The 25,929-nt window shown below is 44.0% G+C and overlaps 1 protein-coding gene across 1 annotated transcript in view; it reads right to left on the bottom strand.

Moving 5' to 3' along the window:
- ilk (integrin-linked kinase) overlaps nt 1–25,929 on the bottom strand; it is a 136,542-nt gene that overhangs the window by 17,217 nt on the left and 93,396 nt on the right. Inside the window, exons 6-10 of the mRNA XM_038818234.1 lie at nt 24,376–24,459; nt 11,258–11,343; nt 6,734–6,843; nt 4,810–4,937; nt 2,507–2,628 (exon numbers count right to left, since the gene is read on the bottom strand). Of these exons, the coding sequence (XP_038674162.1) occupies nt 2,507–2,628; nt 4,810–4,937; nt 6,734–6,843; nt 11,258–11,343; nt 24,376–24,459 (530 nt within the window). The remainder of the gene's footprint in view (nt 1–2,506; nt 2,629–4,809; nt 4,938–6,733; nt 6,844–11,257; nt 11,344–24,375; nt 24,460–25,929) is intronic.

The following is a 25,929-nucleotide window of genomic DNA, read 5'->3' as shown; positions in this document are numbered from 1 at the left end:
GTGCCCAGCGTTGTGATTCTCGGCGCTGTGCCCAGCGTTGTGATTCTCGGGGCTGTGCCCAGCGTTGTGACTCTCGGCGCTGTGCCCAGCGTTGTGAGTCTCGGCGCTGTGCCCAGCGTTGTGAGTCTCGGTGCTGTGAACACCGGGAAACACGCGGCTAAACGCACTCGCTATGGGACTTTGTTCACATTTCGTCAAATCGCTCCAATGTCTCCTGTATTAAACTGTCAGTTCGCCAGAATAGTTTCTCTTTATCTCCCCAACTTGGTCCTCTTAACACCTTGAAGACTTTGACCAAAGCACCTTAAAGCTTCTGAATTCCAGGGAATGCAGCCTCAGTGTAATCTCCTTCGTGATTTAACCCTTCGCCTTCAGGTATGATTCAGTATAGGGCCTATCCCTCAGGCTTGACTGATCAGAAACATCTCCTACTTAAGGGGTTGTTTTACTGGAAAAGTCTTGTTTACAGGGAACCACTAATCATCTCAGTGCTCCAATGGAACCCATTTTTGCCGGAAACATCCTCTGGTATCTTACTATTCAACTACACAAGGCAGAACAATGGCCACTAATCCTTCCCTCCTCACCCAATGCAGGTAGTTTACAACAGGTTTCTCCACAAGATGGTTGGGAGCAGGAGTGTTGAATTAGTGAGGGAGGATCAGGATGTCTTTTTTTTTTAATAAATTTAGAGTACCCAATTAATGTTTTTCCAATTAAGGAGCAATTTAGCGTGGCCAATCCACCTCCCCTGCACATCTTTGGGTTGTGAGGGTGAAACCCACGCAGACACGGGGAGAATGTTCAAACTCCACACGGACAGTGACCCAGAGCCGGGATCAAACCTGGGACCCCACCCCCCCACACCGACCCCACCCCCCCACACTGACACCCCTTCCCACACCGACCCCACCCCCCCCACACTGACCCCCCCCCCCACACCGACCCCACACCGACCCCACCCCCCCACACTGACCCCCCCCACACCGACCCCACACCGACCCGACCCCCCCCACACCGACCCCCCCCCCACACCGACCCCACCCCCCACACTGACCCCACACCGACCCGACCCCCCCACCGCACACCGACCCCACACCGCACACCGACCCGACCCCCCACACTGACCCGACCCCCCACACTGACCCGCCCCCACACTGACCCGCCCCCACACTGACCCCCCCCACACCGATCAGCCCCCACACCGACCCGATCCCCCACACTGACCCGCCCCCCCACACTGACCCGCCCCCCACACCGACCCGCCCCCCACACCGACCCGCCCCCCACACCGACCCGCCCCCCCACACTGACCCGCCCCCACACTGACCCCGCCCCCACACTGACCCACCCCCCACACTGACCCACCCCCCACACTGACCCCGCCCCCACACTGACCCATCCCCCCACACTGACCCCCCCCCACACTGACCCGCCCCCCACACTGACCCGCCCCCCACACTGACCCGCCCCACACTGACCCGCCCCCTCACACTGCCCGCCCCCCACACCGACCCTCCCCCCACACTGACCCGCCCCCACAACTGACCCGCCCCCACAACTGACCCCCGCCCCCCACACTGACTCGACCCCCCCACTGACCCCGCCCCCAACACTGACCCGCCCCCGACACTGACCCGCCCCCACCACTGACCCGCCCCCCACAGCTGACTCGACCCCCCACACGGCACCCGCCCGCCACACTGACCGACCCGCCCCCACACCGATCAGCCCCCACACCGACCCGACCCCCCACACTGACCGCCCCCCACACTGACCCGCCCGACCACGACCGACCCGCCCCCCACACTGACCCGCCCCCACAACTGCCACCCTCCCCCACACTGACCCGCCCCCACACACCGATCAGCCCCGCACACCGACCCCGACCTCCCACAACTCGACCCGCCCCCCACACCGACCCGCCCCCCACACCGACCCGACCCCCCACACCGACCCGACCCCCCCCACTGACCCGACCCCCACACCGACCCGACCCCCCACACCGACCCGCCCCCCCCACACCGACCCGCCCCCCCACACCGACCCGCACACCGACCCGACCCCCACACCGACCCGCCCCCCCACACCGACCCCACCCCGACCCCACCCCCCACCCCACACCGACCCCACCGCCCACACCGACCCCACACCGACCCGACCCCTCACACCGACCCGACCCCCCCACCGACCCGACCCCCCCACACCGACCCGACCCCCCCCACTGACCCGACCCCCACACCGACCCGACCCCCCCACACCGACCCGCACACCGACCCGACCCCCACCCACACCGACCCGACCCCTCACACTGACCCGACCCCACACCGACCCGACCCCTCACACTGACCCACCCCTCACACTGACCCGACCCCCCACACCGACCCGACCCCCCACACCCCCCCCCCCCCCCCACACACACACACCATCCTCTGCTGCTCGGCGACTGGCTGGCATATAATTGCCCCGAGCAGTTTGTGAGTGAATGTGGATGCAGACAGCTCACCATGATGCTCTTGCTGTTGACATAATGTCTGGCGATGAGGGGCTCCAGGGTGTGCAGGAAAGCCAGCCCCCGGGCAATATCCAATGCAAACTTCACCGCCTGAGTCTGGTCCACCACAAAGTCTGAAAAGGACAGAACAAACATTGGAGGAGACAGTTATTGTCCAAGTAGTGGGGCGACGTCAGACTAGTTAGCTGGCTGGGGGCAGGCAGAGGGCTGGCAGAGGTGGCTGAGGGCAGGCAGAGGGCAGGCTGGGGGCTGGCAGAGAGCTGGCAGAGCTGGCTGGGGGCAGGCAGAGGGCTGGCTGGGGGCAGGCAGAGAGCTGGCAGAGGGCAGGCAGAGAGCTGGCAGAGGGCAGGCAGAGCTGGCAGAGGGCAGGCAGAGCTGGCAGAGGGCAGGCAGAGCTGGCAGAGGGCAGGCAGAGCTGGCAGAGGGCAGGCAGAGCTGGCAGAGGGCAGGCAGAGCTGGCAGAGGGCAGGCACTGGGCAGGCAGAGCTGGCAGAGGGCAGGCAGAGCTGGCAGAGGGCAGGCAGAGCTGGCAGAGGCAGGCAGAGCTGGCAGAGGGCAGGCAGAGCTGGCAGAGGGCAGGCAGAGCTGGCAGAGGGCAGGCAGAGCTGGCAGAGGGCAGGCAGAGCTGGCAGAGGGCAGGCAGAGCTGGCAGAGGGCAGGCAGAGCTGGCAGAGGCAGGCAGAGGGCAGGCAGAGGGCAGGCAGAGCTGGCAGAGGGCAGGCAGAGCTGGCAGAGGGCAGGCAGAGCTGGCAGAGGGCAGGCAGAGCTGGCAGAGGGCAGGCAGAGCTGGCAGAGGGCAGGCAGAGCTGGCAGAGGGCAGGCAGAGCTGGCAGAGGGCTGGCAGAGCTGGCAGAGGGCTGGCAGAGGGCAGGCAGAGCTGGCAGAGGGCAGGCAGAGCTGGCAGAGGGCAGGCAGAGCTGTCAGAGGGCAAGCACTGGGCGGGCAGAGCTGGCAGAGGGCAGGCAGAGAGCTGGCAGGCCGAGCTGGCAGAGGGCAGGCCGAGCTGGCTGGGGGCAGGCAGAGGGCAGGCAGAGAGCTGGCTGGGGGCAGGCAGAGTGCTGGCACTGGGCTGGCAGAGGGCAGGCAATGCCAGGTTTGCTCTCATGATAATTTGAGCATACGTTTTGGTCTCATGCCCCACCCTGCATACTGCAAACCTGGAATCTCCCAAACTGTCACCTCCAACTCCTACACAGGCTCAAATCCAGGTGGAGCACGGGGCCCAGGTGGAGCACGGGGCCCAGGTGGAGCACGGGGCCCAGGTGGAGCACGGGGCCCAGGTGGAGCACGGGGCCCAGGTGGAGCACGGGGCCCAGGTGGAGCACGGGGCCCAGGTGGAGCACGGGGCCCAGGTGGAGCACGGGGCCCAGGTGGAGCACGGGGCCCAGGTGGAGCACGGGGCCTAAGTGGAACAGCTCCCGCTCACAGACAGGTGAGCTGAATGGCTGGGGGGGGGGGGGGGGGGGGGGGGGGGGGGGGGGGGGTCACAGCAGATTGAACACTCTTCAGATATAATTTTTGAGCTGTCTTGTCAGGTGAGTCTCTTCAATATTGGCAGAGGAGCTTCAAGACTCAACAATTCCAATGCATTCCCTTTTTCTACCCTTTTGAAACTTGAGGTCATCCAAAACTCTGCTGCCTGTGTCCTTACTCGTAACAAGTATCTATCATCACCTGTGCCAGCTGATTTACACTGATTCTCGATGAGGCAATGCCCATTTGAAAACTCTCACCTCACCTCTACATCCCTCCCAGAGCTTCAACCCTCCCCATGTTTCTAATCTCCACCCCACCCTGCCCGAGGGCCCGCATCTTCCTCCGCAATCATCTAATTCTGGCTTTGAGTGTATCCCTACTTCTAGGTTTCTCTAGATTTTAAAAGCTCGCAACGTAGGGCAGTTCCAAGTGTTTATTCTGGACGTGCGAGCTTTACAGAGTGAGGTCAGTGGGCAATGGTGGCTGTCACTGACTGAGTCTTCCTACCAATCGATCCATCCAGAGGGATGAGGATTGAAAAACCTGGGTGACATTCCCCCAATTTGTGTGTGTGTGGAGTGGGGGAGTGCCGAGTTAATGACACCAACTGCATTCTGTAAGTAACTCATGGTCTAGGAAACACTACAAAGGCAAGAGATAAATGCAGCTTCTTCCTTTTCCAGTTCTAGCTCAAGTGCTGCAAAGGGAGATTTAACCCCATAGAAAGCTGCAACATTCCCGCCCACATAGCGGGATTTGCTTAATCTCCTGAGCTGCTTTCAGGTTTTTACAAACTCTTCATTTCGCTCCAAACTCACTTGTTCCCTCATGCAGGACATTGTAGAGAGACCCATAAGGCATCCAATGTGTGATTATGATGGGGTGTGGGGCAGGTGGTGACTGACAGGCTCCAAGAACCGGCAGCACGTTGGGATGTGAGAATATTCTGCAAAAACAGACAGAAGAATATTATTAAAATAAAGAGGAGACACAGAAAATTCTGCTCACACCCATATCCCACCTCCAATCGCAGGCTAACACCCCACCCTCAATCCAACAAGATGCACAACATCCCACCCCACGCTCATCCCAAACCCCACCTCACGCTCATCCCAAACCCCACCCCACGCTCATCCCAAACCCCACCCCACGCTCATCCCAAACCCCACCCCCACACTCATCCCAAACCCCACTCCACGATCATCCCAAACCCCACCCCACGCTCATCCCAAACCCCACTCCACGATCATCCCAAACCCCACCCCACGCTCATCCCAAACCCCACTCCACGATCATCCCAAACCCCACCCCACGCTCATCCCAAACCCCACTGCACACTCATCCCAAACCCCACTCCACTCATCCCAAACCCCACTGCACACTCATCCCCACATCCCACCCCACCCTCATCCCAAACCCCACCCCCACACTCATCACAAATCCCAACCCACACTCATCCCAAATCCCAACCCACACTCATCCCACATCCCACCCACACACTCATCCCACATCCCACCCCACACTCATCCCACATCCCAACCACACTCATCCCAAATCCCAACCCACACTCATCCCAAATCCCACCCCACACTCATCCCCACATCCCACCCCCACACCCCACGCTCATCCCAAACCCCACCCAATGCTCAACCCCACATCCCACCCCACGCTCATCCCAAATTCCACCCCCACTCATCCCAAACCCCACCCCACGCTCATCCCAAATCCCACCCCCACACTCATCCCAAACCCCACTCCACCCTCATCCCAAACCCCACCCCTACACTCATCCCAAATCCCAACCCACGCTCATCCCAAATCCCACCCCCACACTCATCCCAAACCCCACTCCACCCTCATCCCAAACCCCACCCCCACACTCATCCCAAATCCCACCCCCACACTCATCCCAAACCCCACCCCACACTCATCCCAAACCCCACCCCCACACTCATCCCACATCCCACCCCTACACTCATCCCAAACCCCACTCCACACTCATCCCAAATCCCCCCCACGCTCATCCCAAACCCCACCCCCACACTCATCCCACATGCCACCCCACGCTCATCCCAAACCCCACCCCCACACTCATCCCACATCCCACACTCATCCCAAATCCCACCCCACACTCATCCCAAATCCCACCCCCACAATCATCCCAAATCCCAACCCCACGCTCATCCCACATCCCACCCCACGCTCATCCCAAACCCCACCCCCACACTCATCCCACATCCCACCCCACGCTCATCCCAAACCCCACCCCCACACTCATCCCAAACCCCACCCCCACACTCATCCCAAACCCCACCCCACACTCATCCCAAATCCCACCCCCACAATCATCCCACATCCCAACCCCACGCTCATCCCACATCCCAACCTCACGCTCATCCCACATCCCACCCCATGCTCATTCCCACATCCCACCCCCACACTCATCCCACATCCCACCCCCACACTCATCCCACATCCCACCCCACACTCATCCCAAACCCCACCCCCACACTCATCCCACACTCATCCCACATCCCACCCCCACACTCATCCCACATCCCACCCCCACACTCATCCCACATCCCACCCCACACTCATCCCAAACCCCACTCCACACTCATCCCAAACCCCACTCCACACATCCCAGTCCCACACTCATCCCAAATCCGATCCCGCACGCATCCCACCCCCCACCCCCACACTCATTCCCTAAATCCAACCCCACGCACATACTGCACTCACCTGAGTTTTGGATACTCCTCGTTGAAGTCCCGGCTTTTCCGTGTGGTCCAGTCACGCACTTTCAGGACTTTGATCACAATGTCATTCCCCTGCCACCTGCCTTTCCAGAGCTAAAAGCAAAGTAAAGATACTCTTGATTAACAAACCATGTCTCTCTCCTGTTTCACAGTGTGAAGCACCCTCTCTCCTTCCCAGCAGAGTAGGAGCAGCAATTCGGGATGGGAATGCTCGCAGAACATGAATAAATTTGAAAAGTGAGTTTTGAACCTAAGTATTTAATGACTGTGGGACTGATTATATTTATAAAGTTTCAGTGGGTTTCTTTGACCTGCCCGTCACAGTGTTCTTGCCTGTGGGGATGTGTGTTGTTGCTGTTTCTTTTCCCAATCTAGTAGTGCACAAGGCTGACTTTCATCTGATACCACAGCAATTTTTACCCCAACAGGTCACTAGTCTGTTGCCAGAGGCTTGGAGTTTAAGACTAGGGAGATTATACTGCAATTGTTAGTCATAAGGTGTTAGTGAGGCCACACCTGGAGTATTGTGTTCGGTTTTGGTCTCCTTACCTGAGAAAGGACATACTGGCACTGGAGGGTGTGCAGAGGAGATTCACTAGGTTAATCCCAGAGCTGAAGGGGTTGGATTATGAGGAGAGGTTGAGTAGACTGGGACTGTACTCGTTGGAATTTAGAAGGATGAGGGGGGATCTTATAGAAACATTTAAAATTATGAAGGGAATAGATAGGATAGATGCGGGCAGGTTGTTTCCACTGGCGGGTGACAGCAGAACTAGGGGACATAGCCTCAAAATAAGGAGAAGTAGATTTAGGACTGAGTTTAGGAGGAACTTCTTCACCCAAAGGGTTCTGAATCTATGGAATTCCTTCCCCAGTGAAGCAGTTGAGGCTCCTTCATTACATGTTTTTAAGGTAAAGATAGATAGTTTTTTGAAGAATAAAGGGATTAAGGGTTATGGTGTTCGGGCCGGAAAGTGGAGCTGAGTCCACAAAAGATCAGCCATGATCTCATTGAATGGCGGAGCAGGCTCGAGGGGCCAGATGGCCGACTCCTGCTCCTAGTTCTTATGTTCTTATAGCTTGAGGGGTGCCACTCCACCCAGGCATATCTGACCAGGAGTCTCTCCCGTTCTTACAGCCAGCCATTTGTGAGGTTTACAGGTTGATTCACAATGGCACTATAGTTAGCACTGCTGCCTCACAGCGTCAGGGACCCAGGTTCGATTGCAGCCTCGGGTCACTGTCTGTGTGGAATTTACACTTTCTCCCCGTGTCCGCGTGAGTTTCCTCCGGTTGCTTCGGTTTCCTCCCACAGTCCAAAGTTAGGTGGATTGGCCACGCTAAATTGTCCTTAGTGTCAGAAAAGGTTAGGTGGGGTTGCTGGGTTACGGGGATAGAGTGGAGGCGTGTGCTTGAGTAGGGTGTTCTTTCAAAGAGCTGGTGCAGACTCGATGGGCCGAATGCCCTCCTTCTGCACTGTAAATTCTATGATTCTATGATTCAATAAGTAGAAGGTGCTGGTCAGTCAGTGAGTTGATGATTCTGATGCTGCACGTGTCCTCGGTTCCATTCACTGATATCAACTTTTCATTCAGCCCACTTCAGAGGGCAGTCAGGAGTCAACCTCATTATGGTGGGTCTGTAGCCTGACTGGGTAAAGGGTGGGTCTGTAGCCAGACTGGGTAACGGGTGGGTCTGTAGCCTGACTGGGTAAAGGGTGGGTCTGTAGCCAGACTGAGTAAAGGGTGGGTCTGTAGCCAGACTGGGTAACGGGTGGGTCTGTAGCCAGACTGGGTAAAGGGTGGGTCTGTAGCCTGACTGGGTAAAGGGTGGGTCTGTAGCCAGACTGGGTAACGGGTGGGTCTGTAGCCAGTCTGGGTAACGGGTGGGTCTGTAGCCAGACTGAGTAACGGGTGGGTCTGTAGCCAGACTGGGTAACGGGTGGGTCTGTAGCCAGACTGGGTAACGGGTGGGTCTGTAGCCAGTCTGGGTAACGGGTGGGTCTGTAGCCAGACTGAGTAACGGGTGGGTCTGTAGCCAGACTGGGTAAAGGGTGGGTCTGTAGCCAGACTGGGTAACGGGTGGGTCTGTAGCCAGACTGAGTAACGGGTGGGTCTGTAGCCAGACTGGGTAAAGGGTGGGTCTGTAGCTAGACTGAGTAAAGGGTGGGTCTGTAGCCAGACTGAGTAAAGGGTGGGTCTGTAGCCAGACTGAGTAAAGGGTGGGTCTGTAGCTAGACTGAGTAAAGGGTGGGTCTGTAGCCAGACTGGGTAAAGGGTGGGTCTGTAGCCAGACTGGGTAAAGGGTGGGTCTGTAGCCAGACTGGGTAACGGGTGGGTCTGTAGCCAGACTGAGTAACGGGTGGGTCTGTAGCCAGACTGGGTAAAGGGTGGGTCTGTAGCCAGACTGAGTAACGGGTGGGTCTGTAGCCAGACTGGGTAACGGGTGGGTCTGTAGCCAGACTGGGTAACGGGTGGGTCTGTAGCCAGTCTGGGTAACGGGTGGGTCTGTAGCCAGTCTGGGTAAAGGGTGGGTCTGTAGCCAGACTGGGTAAAGGGTGGGTCTGTAGCCAGTCTGGGTAAAGGGTGGGTCTGTAGCCAGTCTGAGTAACGGGTGGGTCTGTAGCCAGTCTGGGTAACGGGTGGGTCTGTAGCCAGTCTGGGTAAAGGGTGGGTCTGTAGCCAGTCTGAGTAACGGGTGGGTCTGTAGCCAGTCTGGGTAACGGGTGGGTCTGTAGCCAGACTGGGTAACGGGTGGGTCTGTCGCTAGACTGGGTAACGGGTGGGTCTGTAGCCAGACTGGGTAAAGGGTGGGTCTGTAGCCAGTCTGGGTAACGGGTGGGTCTGTAGCCAGACTGGGTAAAGGGTGGGTCTGTAGCCAGTCTGAGTAACGGGTGGGTCTGTAGCCAGACTGGGTATAGGGTGGGTCTGTAGGCAGTCTGGGTAAAGGGTGGGTCTGTAGCCAGACTGGGTATAGGATGGGTCTGTAGCTAGACTGAGTAACGGGTGGGTCTGTAGCCAGACTGGGTAACGGGTGGGTCTGTAGCCAGTCTGGGTAAAGGGTGGGTCTGTAGCCAGACTGAGTAAAGGGTGGGTCTGCGCCAGTCTGGGTAAAGGGTGGGTCTGTAGCCAGTCTGGGTAACGGGTGGGTCTGTAGCCAGACTGGGTAAAGGGTGGGTCTGTAGCCAGACTGGGTAACGGGTGGGTCTGTAGCCAGACTGGGTAAAGGGTGGGTCTGTAGCCAGACTGAGTAAAGGGTGGGTCTGTAGCCAGACTGGGTAACGGGTGGGTCTGTAGCCAGACTGGGTAACGGGTGGGTCTGTAGCCAGACTGGGTAAAGGGTGGGTCTGTAGCCAGACTGAGTAAAGGGTGGGTCTGTAGCCAGTCTGGGTAAAGGGTGGGTCTGTAGCTAGACTGGGTAAAGGGTGGGTCTGTAGCCAGACTGAGTAAAGGGTGGGTCTGTAGCCAGTCTGGGTAAAGGGTGGGTCTGTAGCCAGACTGAGTAAAGGGTGGGTCTGCGCCAGACTGAGTTAAGGGTGGGTCTGTAGCCAGACTGGGTAACGGGTGGGTCTGTAGCCAGACTGAGTAAAGGGTGGGTCTGTAGCCAGACTGGGTAACGGGTGGGTCTGTAGCCTGACTGGGTAACGGGTGGGTCTGTAGCCAGACTGGGTAACGGGTGGGTCTGTAGCCAGACTGGGTAACGGGTGGGTCTGTAGCCTGACTGGGTAACGGGTGGGTCTGTAGCCTGACTGGGTAACAGGTGGGTCTGTAGCCAGACTGGGTAACGGGTGGGTCTGTAGCCAGACTGGGTAACGGGTGGGTCTGTAGCCAGTCTGGGTAAAGGGTGGGTCTGTAGCCAGACTGGGTAACGGTGGGTCTGTAGCCAGACTGGGTAACGGGTGGGTCTGTAGCCAGACTGAGTAAAGGGTGGGTCTGTAGCCAGACTGAGTAACGGGTGGGTCTGTAGCCAGTCTGGGTAAAGGGTGGGTCTGTAGCCAGACTGAGTAAAGGGTGGGTCTGTAGCCAGACTGGGTAAAGGGTGGGTCTGTAGCCAGACTGAGTTGAGGGTGGGTCTATAGCCAGACTGAGTAACGGGTGGGTCTGTAGCCAGACTGGGTAACGGGTGGGTCTGTAGCCAGACTGAGTAACGGGTGGGTCTGTAGCCAGACTGAGTAAAGACAGCAGATTTCTTTCCCTGAAGGACATTAATGAACCATATGGGTTTTACTACAATCGACAATAGCTGTCATTGTCACCAATATTGAGACAAGCTTTCCACCAGACTGAGGTTTGAACCCATGTCCCCAGAGTACTGACCTGAATTACCAGTGACATTACCACTACCTCCTCTTAATTTCTCACCAGCCAAAGTAAGTGGAGAGTGTTTTATGAGAAATGGAGATGCTTTTGTTGAACCCTAATTTGGCTGCTGAATCAGACAGCTAGATTTAAAGCAAACACTGGCTGTATAAGTTGGCCATGGGGCAGGGAACAGCAGGTCAGGTTACCTCTCCAGAGTGATTCTCATTGATTTTATGATTGAGGGTCAGCTGCTTGAAGTCGATGCCAGCGTGTTTGTTCAGTGTTCCATTTCCTGCACAAAATGCCAGACAGCAAGGATGTTAATTCCAATCTCCACCCATTGCAGTATCTAACTGTTAGAAATATAACAAATAGGAGCAGGAGGCCATTCGGCCCTTCGAGCCTGCTCCCCCATTCATTATGATCATGACTGATTATCCAACTCAATAACCTAATCCTATATAATATCCTTTGATCCCCTTCACCCTAAATGCTCGATCTAACTGCTTCTTGAAAATATACAATGTTTGGCCCTCTCACACTGCACAAGGCAGAGGCCATTATTGTGCAAGCCTCTTTCAGGCTGGTACGCGTCAACGAGATTCACCTGGTTCTTTTCTCATGCAGCCATTCCCAATCAACTAAATTCTCATTCACTCATCAGTTCTGAATTACACTATGATCAATTCTGAATTACACTATGATCAATTCTGAATTACACCATGACCAATTCTGAATTACACCATGATAAATTCTGAATTACTGCGAGGCTTAGTCTCATCCAATTTAAGGTGCTGCACCGGGCCCACATGTCCGGGACTAGGATGAGTAGGTTCTTTGTGGGTGAGGACAGGTGCACCAGGTGTTCGGGGAGTCCGGCGAATCATGCCCATATGTTCTGGGCATGCCCGGCACTGGAAGAATTCTGGAAGGGGGTGGCGAGGACGATGTCGAGGGTGGTTGGATCCAGGGTCAAACCAGGTTGGGGACTCGCGATTTTTGGAGTTGCGGTGGAGCCGGGAGTACAGGAGGTGAAAGAGGCCGGTGTCCTGGCCTTTGCGTTCCTAGTAGCCCGTCGAAGGATTCTGTTACAGTGGAAGGATGCGAGGCCCCCAAGTGCGGAGACCTGGATCAGTGACATGGCGGGATTTATAAAATTGGAGAGGATCAAATTTGCCCTGAGAGGATCAATACAAGGGTTCTATAAACGGTGGCAGTATTGTTGGCAGTTAGTGTTGGTATTTTATCATGGTTCGATGTTGTTGTATAAATACTAAATTTTTCAATAAAAATGTTTTTTTTTTAAATCTGAATTACAATTACACCATGATCAATTCTGAATTACACCATGATCAATTCTGAATTACAATTACACCATGATCAATTCTGAATTACACCATGATCGATTCTGAATTAGAATTACACCATGATCGATTCTGAATTACAATTACACCGTGATCAATTCTGAATTACACCATGATCAATTCTGAATTACACCATGATCGATTCTGAATTACAATTACACCATGATCAATTCTGAATTACAATTACACCATGATCAATTCTGAATTACACCATGATCAATTCTGAATTACACCATGATCGATTCTGAATTACAATTACACCATGATCAATTCTGAATTACAATTACACCATGATCAATTCTGAATTACACCATGATCGATTCTGAATTACAATTACACCATGATCAATTCTGAATTACACTATGATCAATTCTGAATTACACCATGATCAATTCTGAATTACACCATGATCAATTCTGAATTACACCATGATCAATTCTGCATTACACCATGATCAATTCTGAATTACACTATGATCAATTCTGAATTACACCATGATCAATTCTGAATTACACCATGATCAATTCTGAATTACACCATGATCAATTCTGAATTACAATTACACCATGATCAATTCTGAATTACACCATGACCAATTCTGAAGTACACCATGATCAATTCTGAATTGAAATTACACCATGATCAATTCTGAATCACACTATGATCAATTCTGAATTACACCATGATCAGTTCTGAATTACACCATGATCAATTCGGAATTACACTATGATCAAATCTAAATTACAATTACGCTATGATCAATTCTGAATTACAATTACACTGTGATCAATACTGAATTACACTATGATCAATTCTGAAATACACCATGATCGATTCTGAATTACAATTACACTATGATTAATTCTGAATTACACCATGATCAATTCTGAATTACACTGATCAATTCTGAATTACACCATGATCAATTCTGAATTACACCATGATCAATTCTGAATTACAATTACACCATGATCAATTCTGAATTACAATTACACTATAATCAATTCTGAATTACAATTACACTATGATCAATTCTGAATTACAATTACACTATGATCAATTCTGAATTACACCATGATCAATTCTGAATTACACCATGATCAGTTCTGAATTACATCATAATCAATTCTGAATTACACTATGATCAAATCTAAATTACAATTACACTATGATCAATTCTGAATTACAATTACACTGTGATCAATTCTGAATTACACTATGATCAATTCTGAATTACACTATGATCAATTCTGAATTACACCATCATCGATTCTGAATTACAATTACACCATGATCAATTCTGAATTACACCATGATCAATTCTGAATTACACTATGATCAATTCTGAATTACACCATGATCAATTCTGAATTACACTATGATCAATTCTGAATTACACCAGGATCAATTCTGAATTACACCATGATCAATTCTGAATTACACCATGATCAATTCTCAATTACACCATGATCAATTCTGAATTACAATTACACTATAATCAATTCTGAATTACAATTACACTATGATCAATTCTGAATTACAATTACACTATGATCAATTCTGAATTACACAATGATCAATTCTGAATTACACCAGGATCAATTCTGAATTACACCATGATCAATTCTGAATTACACAGTGATCACTTCTGAATTACACAATGATCAAATCCGAATTACACCATGATCAATTCTGAATTACACTATGATCAATTCTGAATTAAACAATGATCAATTCTGAATTACACCATGATCAATTCTGAATTACACCATGATCAATTCTCAATTACACCATGATCAATTCTGAATTACAATTACACTATGATCAATTCTGAATTACAATTACACTATGATCAATTCTGAATTACACTATCATCAATTCTGAATTACACCGTGATCAATTCTGAATTACACCGTGACCAATTCTGATTTACACTGTGATCAATGCTGAATTACACCATGATCAATTCTGAATTACACTATGATCAATTCTGAATTACACAATGATCAATTCTGAATTACACCATGATCAATTCTGAATTACAATTACACCATGATCAATTCTGAATTACACCATGATCAATTCTGAATTACACCATGATCAGTTCTGAATTACACCATGATCAATTCTGAATTACACTCTGATAAATTCTGAATTACACCATAATCAACTCTGAAATACAATTACACTATAATCAATTCTGAATTACAATTACACTATGATCAATTCTGAATTACACCATGATCAATTCTGAATTACACCAGGATCAATTCTGAATTACACCATGATCAATTCTGAAATACACCGTGATCACTTCTGAATTACACCATGATCAATTCTGAATTACACTATGATCAATTCTGAATTAAACAATGATCAATTCTCAATTACACCATGATCAATTCTCAATTACACCATGATCAATTCTCAATTACACCATGATCAATTCTCAATTACAATTACACTATGATCAATTCTCAATTACAATTACACTATGATCAATTCTGAATTACACTATCATCAATTCTGAATTACACCGTGATCAATTCTGAATTACACCATGATCAATTCTGAATTACACTATGATCAATTCTGAATTACACCATGATCAATTCTGAATTACACCATGATCAATTCTGAATTACAATCTGATCAATTCTGAATTACAATCTGATCAATTCTGAATTACACCATGATCAATTCTGAATTACACCATGATCAATTCTGAATTACACCGTGATCACTTCTGAATTACACAATGATCAATTCCGAATTACACCATGATCAATTCTGAATTACACTATCATCAATTCTGAATTAAACAATGATCAATTCTGAATTACACCATGATCAATTCTGAATTACACTATGATCAATTCTGAATTGCAATTACACTATGATCAATTCTGAATTACACCATGATCAATTCTGAATTACACAGTGATCAATTCTGAATTACACAATGATCAATACCGAATTACACCATGATCAATTCCGAATTACACCATGATGAATTCCGAATTACACTATGATCAAATCTAAATTACAATTACACTATGATCAATTCTGAATTACAATTACACTGTGATCAATTCTGAATTACACTATGATCAATTCTGAATTACACTATGATCAATTCTGAATTACACCATGATCGATTCTGAATTACAATTACACCATGATCAATTCTGAATTACACCATGATCAATTCTGAATTACACCATGATCAATTCTGAATTACACTGTGGATCAATGCTGAATTACACAATGATCAATTCTGAATTACACCATGATCAATTCTGAATTACACCATGATCAATTCTGAATTACACCATGATCAATTCTGAATTACACCATGATCAATTCTGAATTACAATTACACCATGATCAATTCTGAATTACACCATGATCAATTCTGAATTACACTATGATCAATTCTGAATTACACCATGATTAATTCTGAATTACACCATGATCAATTCTGAATTACACTCTGATAAATTCTGAATTACACTCTGATAAATTCTGAATTACACCATAATCAACTCTGAATTACAATTACACTATAATCAATTCTGAATTACAATTACACCATGATCAATTCCGAATTACACGATGATCAATTCTGAATTACAATTACACTATGATCAATTCTAAATTACAATTACACCATGATCAATTTTGAATTTCACCATGATCAATTCTGAATTACAATTACACTGTGATCAATTCTGAATTACACCATGATCAATTCTGAATTACACCGTGATCAATTCTGAATTACACAGTGATCAATTCTGAATTACACAATGATCAATTCTGAATTACAATTACACTATGATCAATTCTGAATTACAATTACACTATGATTAATTCTGAATTACACCATGATCAATTCTGAATTACACCGTGATCAATTCTGAATTACACCTGGATCAATTCTGAATTACACCATGATCAATTCTGAAATACACCGTGATCACTTCTGACTTACACAATGATCAATTCCGAATTACACCATGATCAATTCTGAATTACACTATGATCAATTCTGAATTAAACAATGATCAATTCTGAATTACACCATGATCAATTCTGAATTACAATTACACTATGATCAATTCTGAATTACACCATGATCAATTCTGAATTACACCATGATCAATTCTGAATTACACATAAATTAATTCTGAATTACAATTACACTATAATCAATACTGAATTACAATTACACTATGATCAATTTTGAATTATAATTACACTATGATCAATTCTGAATTACACAGTGATCAATTCTGAAATACACCATGATCAATTCTGAATTACACAATGATCAATTCCGAATTACACCATGATCAATTCCGAATTACACCATGATCAATTCTGAATTACACTACGATCAATTCTGAATTACACTATGATCAATTCTGAATTACTATTACACCATGATCAATTCTGAATTACACTATGATCAATTTTGAATTACACCATGATCAATTCTGAATTACACAATGACCAATTCTGAATTACACAATGACCAATTCTGAATTACACAACGACCAATTCTGAATTACAATTACACCATGATCAATTCTGAATTACACTATGATCAATTCTGAATTACAATTACACTATGATCAATTCTGAATTACACCATGATCAATTCTGAATTACACCATGATCAGTTCTGAATTACACCATGATCAATTCTGAATTACACCATGATCAATTCTGAATTACAATTACACCATGATCAATTCTGAATCACACTATGATCAATTCTGAATTACACCATGATCAGTTCTGAATTACACCATGATCAGTTCTGAATTACACCATGATCAATTCTGAATCACACTATGATCAATTCTGAATTACACCATGATCAGTTCTGAATTACACCATGATCAATTCTGAATTACACTATGATCAAATCTAAATTACAATTACACTGTGATCAATTCTGAATTACACTATGATCAATTCTGAATTACACCATGATCAATTCTGAATTACACCATGATCAAATCTGAATTACTATTACACCATGATCAATTCTGAATTACACCATGATCAATTCTGAATAACACCATGATCAATTCCCAATTACACCATGATCAATTCTGAATTACAATTACACTATGATCAATTCTGAATTACACCATGATCAATTCTGAATTACACCATGATCAATTCTGAATTACTATTACACCATGATCAATTCTGAATTACACCATGATCAATTCTGAATAACACCATGATCAATTCCCAATTACACCATGATCAATTCTCAATTACACCATGATCAATTCTCAATTACACTATGATCAATTCTGAATTACAATTACACTATGATCAATTCTGAATTACACCATGATCAATTCTGAATTACAATTACACTATGATCAATTCTGAATTACACCATGATCAATTCTGAATTACACCATGATCAATTCTGAATTACAATTACACTATGATCAATTCTGAATTACACCATGATCAATTCTGAATTACACCATGATCAATTCTGAATTACAATTACACTATGATCAATTCTGAATTACACCATGATCAATTCTGAATTACACCATGATCAATTCTGAATTACACCATGATCAATTCTGAATTACACCATGATCACTTCTGAATTACACAATGATCAATTCCGAATTACACCATGATCAATTCTGAATTACACCATGATCAATTCTGAATTACACCATGATCAATTCTGAATTACACTATCATCAATTCTGAATTAAACAATGATCAATTCTCAATTACAGCATGATCAATTCTGAATTACACCATGATCAATTCTGAATTACACTATCATCAATTCTGAATTAAACAATGATCAATTCTCAATTACACTATGATCAATTCTCAATTACACCATGATCAATTCTGAATTACAATTACAGTATGATCAATTCTGAATTACACCATGATCAATTCTGAATTACACCGTGATCAATTCTGAATTACACCGTGATCAATTCTGAATTACACAGTGATCAATTCTGAATTACACAATGATCAATTCTGAATTACAATTACACTATGATCAATTCTGAATTACAATTACACCATGATCAATTCTGAATTACACCGTGATCACTTCTGAATTACACAATGATCAATTCCGAATTGCACCATGATCAATTCTGAATTACACTATCATCAATTCTGAATTAAACAATGATCAATTCTGAATTAAACCATGATCAATTCTGAATTTCACCATGATCAATTCTGAATTACAATTACAGTATGATCAATTTTGAATTACACCATGATCAATTCTGAATTACACCGTGATCAATTCTGAATTACACAGTGATCAATTCTGAATTACACAATGATCAATTCTGAATTACAATTACACTATGATCAATTCTGAATTACAATTACACCATGATCAATTCTGAATTTCACCATGATCAATTCCGAATTACACCATGATCAATTCTGAATTAAACCATGATCAATTCTGAATTTCACCATGATCAATTCTGAATTACAATTACACTATGATCAATTCCGAATTACACCATGATCAATTCTGAATTACACCGTGATCAATTCTGAATTACACAATGATCAATTCCGAATTACACCATGATCAATTCCGAATTACACCATGATCAATTCGGAATTACACGATGATCAATTCTGAATTACACCATAATCAATTCAGAATTACACCATGATCAATTCTGAATTACACCATGATCAATTCTGAATTACACCATGATCAATTCTGAATTACACCATGATCAATGCTCAATTACGCAATGATCAATTCTGAATTACACCATAATCAATTCAGAATTACACCATAATCAATTCAGAATTACACCATGATCAATTCTGAATTACACATTGATCAATTCTGAATTACAATTACACCATGATCAATTCTGAATTACACCATGATCAATTCTGAATTACACCATAATCAATTCAGAATTACACCATGATCAATTCTGAATTACACCATGATCAATTCTGAATTACACCATGATCAATGCTCAATTACGCAATGATCAATTCTGAATTACACAATGATCAATTCCGAATTACACCATGATCAATTCCGAATTACACCATGATCAATTCTGAATTACACGATGATCAATTCTGAATTAAACAATGATCAATTCTGAATTACACTATGATCAATTCTGAATTACACCATGATCGATTCTGAATTACAATTACACCATGATCAATTCTGAATTACACCATGATCAATTCTGAATTACACCATGATCAATTCTGAATTACACTGTGGATCAATGCTGAATTACACAATGATCAATTCTGAATTACACCATGATCAATTCTGAATTACACCATGATCAATTCTGAATTACACCATGATCAATTCTGAATTACACCATGATCAATTCTGAATTACAATTACACCATGATCAATTCTGAATTACACCATGATCAATTCTGAATTACACTATGATCAATTCTGAATTACACCATGATTAATTCTGAATTACACCATGATCAATTCTGAATTACACTCTGATAAATTCTGAATTACACTCTGATAAATTCTGAATTACACCATAATCAACTCTGAATTACAATTACACTATAATCAATTCTGAATTACAATTACACCATGATCAATTCCGAATTACACGATGATCAATTCTGAATTACAATTACACTATGATCAATTCTAAATTACAATTACACCATGATCAATTTTGAATTTCACCATGATCAATTCTGAATTACAATTACACTGTGATCAATTCTGAATTACACCATGATCAATTCTGAATTACACCGTGATCAATTCTGAATTACACAGTGATCAATTCTGAATTACACAATGATCAATTCTGAATTACAATTACACTATGATCAATTCTGAATTACAATTACACTATGATTAATTCTGAATTACACCATGATCAATTCTGAATTACACCGTGATCAATTCTGAATTACACCTGGATCAATTCTGAATTACACCATGATCAATTCTGAAATACACCGTGATCACTTCTGACTTACACAATGATCAATTCCGAATTACACCATGATCAATTCTGAATTACACTATGATCAATTCTGAATTAAACAATGATCAATTCTGAATTACACCATGATCAATTCTGAATTACAATTACACTATGATCAATTCTGAATTACACCATGATCAATTCTGAATTACACCATGATCAATTCTGAATTACACATAAATTAATTCTGAATTACAATTACACTATAATCAATACTGAATTACAATTACACTATGATCAATTTTGAATTATAATTACACTATGATCAATTCTGAATTACACAGTGATCAATTCTGAAATACACCATGATCAATTCTGAATTACACAATGATCAATTCCGAATTACACCATGATCAATTCCGAATTACACCATGATCAATTCTGAATTACACTACGATCAATTCTGAATTACACTATGATCAATTCTGAATTACTATTACACCATGATCAATTCTGAATTACACTATGATCAATTTTGAATTACACCATGATCAATTCTGAATTACACAATGACCAATTCTGAATTACACAATGACCAATTCTGAATTACACAACGACCAATTCTGAATTACAATTACACCATGATCAATTCTGAATTACACTATGATCAATTCTGAATTACAATTACACTATGATCAATTCTGAATTACACCATGATCAATTCTGAATTACACCATGATCAGTTCTGAATTACACCATGATCAATTCTGAATTACACCATGATCAATTCTGAATTACAATTACACCATGATCAATTCTGAATCACACTATGATCAATTCTGAATTACACCATGATCAGTTCTGAATTACACCATGATCAGTTCTGAATTACACCATGATCAATTCTGAATCACACTATGATCAATTCTGAATTACACCATGATCAGTTCTGAATTACACCATGATCAATTCTGAATTACACTATGATCAAATCTAAATTACAATTACACTGTGATCAATTCTGAATTACACTATGATCAATTCTGAATTACACCATGATCAATTCTGAATTACACCATGATCAAATCTGAATTACTATTACACCATGATCAATTCTGAATTACACCATGATCAATTCTGAATAACACCATGATCAATTCCCAATTACACCATGATCAATTCTGAATTACAATTACACTATGATCAATTCCGAATTACACCATGATCAATTCTGAATTACACCATGATCAATTCTGAATTACTATTACACCATGATCAATTCTGAATTACACCATGATCAATTCTGAATAACACCATGATCAATTCCCAATTACACCATGATCAATTCTCAATTACACCATGATCAATTCTCAATTACACTATGATCAATTCTGAATTACAATTACACTATGATCAATTCTGAATTACACCATGATCAATTCTGAATTACAATTACACTATGATCAATTCTGAATTACACCATGATCAATTCTGAATTACACCATGATCAATTCTGAATTACAATTACACTATGATCAATTCTGAATTACACCATGATCAATTCTGAATTACACCATGATCAATTCTGAATTACAATTACACTATGATCAATTCTGAATTACACCATGATCAATTCTGAATTACACCATGATCAATTCTGAATTACACCATGATCAATTCTGAATTACACCATGATCACTTCTGAATTACACAATGATCAATTCCGAATTACACCATGATCAATTCTGAATTACACCATGATCAATTCTGAATTACACCATGATCAATTCTGAATTACACTATCATCAATTCTGAATTAAACAATGATCAATTCTCAATTACAGCATGATCAATTCTGAATTACACCATGATCAATTCTGAATTACACTATCATCAATTCTGAATTAAACAATGATCAATTCTCAATTACACTATGATCAATTCTCAATTACACCATGATCAATTCTGAATTACAATTACAGTATGATCAATTCTGAATTACACCATGATCAATTCTGAATTACACCGTGATCAATTCTGAATTACACCGTGATCAATTCTGAATTACACAGTGATCAATTCTGAATTACACAATGATCAATTCTGAATTACAATTACACTATGATCAATTCTGAATTACAATTACACCATGATCAATTCTGAATTACACCGTGATCACTTCTGAATTACACAATGATCAATTCCGAATTGCACCATGATCAATTCTGAATTACACTATCATCAATTCTGAATTAAACAATGATCAATTCTGAATTAAACCATGATCAATTCTGAATTTCACCATGATCAATTCTGAATTACAATTACAGTATGATCAATTTTGAATTACACCATGATCAATTCTGAATTACACCGTGATCAATTCTGAATTACACAGTGATCAATTCTGAATTACACAATGATCAATTCTGAATTACAATTACACTATGATCAATTCTGAATTACAATTACACCATGATCAATTCTGAATTTCACCATGATCAATTCCGAATTACACCATGATCAATTCTGAATTAAACCATGATCAATTCTGAATTTCACCATGATCAATTCTGAATTACAATTACACTATGATCAATTCCGAATTACACCATGATCAATTCTGAATTACACCGTGATCAATTCTGAATTACACAGTGATCAATTCTGAATTACACAATGATCAATTCCGAATTACACCATGATCAATTCCGAATTACACCATGATCAATTCGGAATTACACGATGATCAATTCTGAATTACACCATAATCAATTCAGAATTACACCATGATCAATTCTGAATTACACCATGATCAATTCTGAATTACACCATGATCAATTCTGAATTACACCATGATCAATGCTCAATTACGCAATGATCAATTCTGAATTACGCCATAATCAATTCAGAATTACACCATAATCAATTCAGAATTACACCATGATCAATTCTGAATTACACATTGATCAATTCTGAATTACAATTACACCATGATCAATTCTGAATTACACCATGATCAATTCTGAATTACACCATAATCAATTCAGAATTACACCATGATCAATTCTGAATTACACCATGATCAATTCTGAATTACACCATGATCAATGCTCAATTACGCAATGATCAATTCTGAATTACACAATGATCAATTCCGAATTACACCATGATCAATTCCGAATTACACCATGATCAATTCTGAATTACACGATGATCAATTCTGAATTAAACAATGATCAATTCTGAATTACACCATGGGCAGCACGGTGGCCTAGTGGTTAGCACAACCGCCTCACGGCGCTGAGGTCCCAGGTTCGATCCCGGCTCTGGGTCACTGTCCGTGTGGAGTTTGCACATTCTCCCCGTGTCTGCGTGGGTTTCGCCCCCACAACCCAAAAAAAAATGTGCACATTAGGTGGATTGGCCACGCTAAATTGCCCCTTAATTGGAAAAAATAATTGGGTAATCTAAATTTAAAAAAAAAAAATTCTGAATTACACCATGATCAATTCTGAATTACAATTACACTATGATCAATTCTGAATTAAACAATGATCAATTCTGAATTACACCATGATCAATTCTGAATTACAATTACACTATGATCAATTCTGAATTACACCATGATCAATTCTGAATTACACCATCATTAATTCTGAATTACAATTACACTATAATCAATTCTAAATTACAATTACACTATGATCAATTTTGAATTATAATTACACTATGATCAATTCTGAATTACACCGTGATCAATTCTGAATTACACCGTGATCAATTCTGAATTACGCAATGATCAATTCCGAATTACACTATAACCAATTCTGAATTACAATTACACCATGATTAATTCTGAATTACAATTACACCATGATCAATTCTGAATTACAATTACACCATGATCAATTCTGAATTACAATTACACTATGATCAATTCTGAATACAAGCTGGGGGTTGACTGACTGGGGCGAGTGCGTGTTGTTCCTTTCCAGAAGGTGTCCTTGTAGGGTACTTTCGTCAGACTCTGGCCAAGCTTCTCTGCACGTTCTGTGGGAGGAGATAAAGAGTTTACAATGAGAATAAAATTGAACAGAAGTACTTGATCAATTGGAGAAGGAAACCAACACGGGGGCATTTCAGAGAGAGTGAAGGAGCCTCTCAAACTCAGTGCCAGACATCAATCGCACAGCACTTCCCAAACCTGTGCCACCACAGACACTGGGCCAAGGCACGGACACCCAGCCAGAATGACAAAGCTCCATGTGGAATGGATCCCTGCGAGATGTTGTGGGTCAGGGTTTAGAGAACCCCAAAGTGTATCATGGAGTTCACCTGACCCACAACTTTTAATAGATTGTGGTATGGGGAGCACACGGCCCACTCTACAGGTGTGGCATAGCAGAAATGGAAAAGTATTTTTTAAAGAAAAACAATGTTTATTCTATGAACTCAAGTTAACCTTTTTAAAACATACAGTGAACATCTTAGTAACCATCAATTCAAATACAACCCCCAAAGAATACAACACTAAGTAATCTGTAAACTGTCCTTTTAACATCCAGAAGACTTAAAATCAAGACTTTTAAACAGAAGCATATCTGTTTAAAGTCACTACTGAAAACATTTATAATTCTGAATTCACCAAATGATCAAGAGATAGTCTTTTGATGGCAGAGAGAACAGCAGTACACCTGCTCGCTCTGGCTTCAGCTCCAACACTGAAAACGAAACTAAAACATACCCCGCAGCCTCTCAAAAACCAAAGTAAAAAGCTGACAGACAGCCCAGCTCCACCCACTCTCTGACATCACTGCAGTAATAAACACCCATTTCTTAAAGGTACTCTCACTGCAGATATTTATATACACACCCACTGATAAACACCCATTTCTTAAAGGTACTCTCACATGACAGAGGTACCACTCAACCAGGCATGGGCAGCGCAAGATACCACTGCACTCAACCAGGCATGGGAAGCGCAAGATACCACTGCACTCAACCAGGCATGGGAAGCGCAAGATACCACTGCACTCAACCAGGCATGGGAAGCGCAAGGTACCACTGCACTCAACCAGGCATGGGCAGCGCAAGATACCACTGCACTCAACCAGGCATGGGAAGCGCAAGGTACCACTGCACTCAACCAGGCATGGGCAGCGCAAGGTACCACTGCACTCAACCAGGCATGGGCAGCGCAAGGTACCACTGCACTCAACCAGGCATGGGCAGCAGTCCCACTGTTGTAATAACTGCCCAGCAGTTAAAAGGTGAGCAGACTCAATGATTTTAGTCCAGTCCACAATGTCTCAGTTCTTTTTTATCAGCAGTTTCTTTTGATTAATCAATTCTCCTTATTGATGAGTTCATAATGTATAGGAAACAGTGCCAGAGGAGGAGGCTATTCAGCCCCTCGAGCCTGATCCACTGTTTTATTAGATATGTACCTTAATTTCATATACTAAGCTTTCCTCTGCCCTTGAAACTCTTAGCCAATAAAAATCTGCAGATTGGTGTCCC

Source organism: Scyliorhinus canicula, chromosome 14 (assembly GCF_902713615.1).
Source record: "Scyliorhinus canicula chromosome 14, sScyCan1.1, whole genome shotgun sequence".
Lineage (NCBI taxonomy): Eukaryota > Metazoa > Chordata > Chondrichthyes > Carcharhiniformes > Scyliorhinidae > Scyliorhinus > Scyliorhinus canicula.
This window is presented reverse-complemented; position numbering and strand designations above follow the sequence as displayed.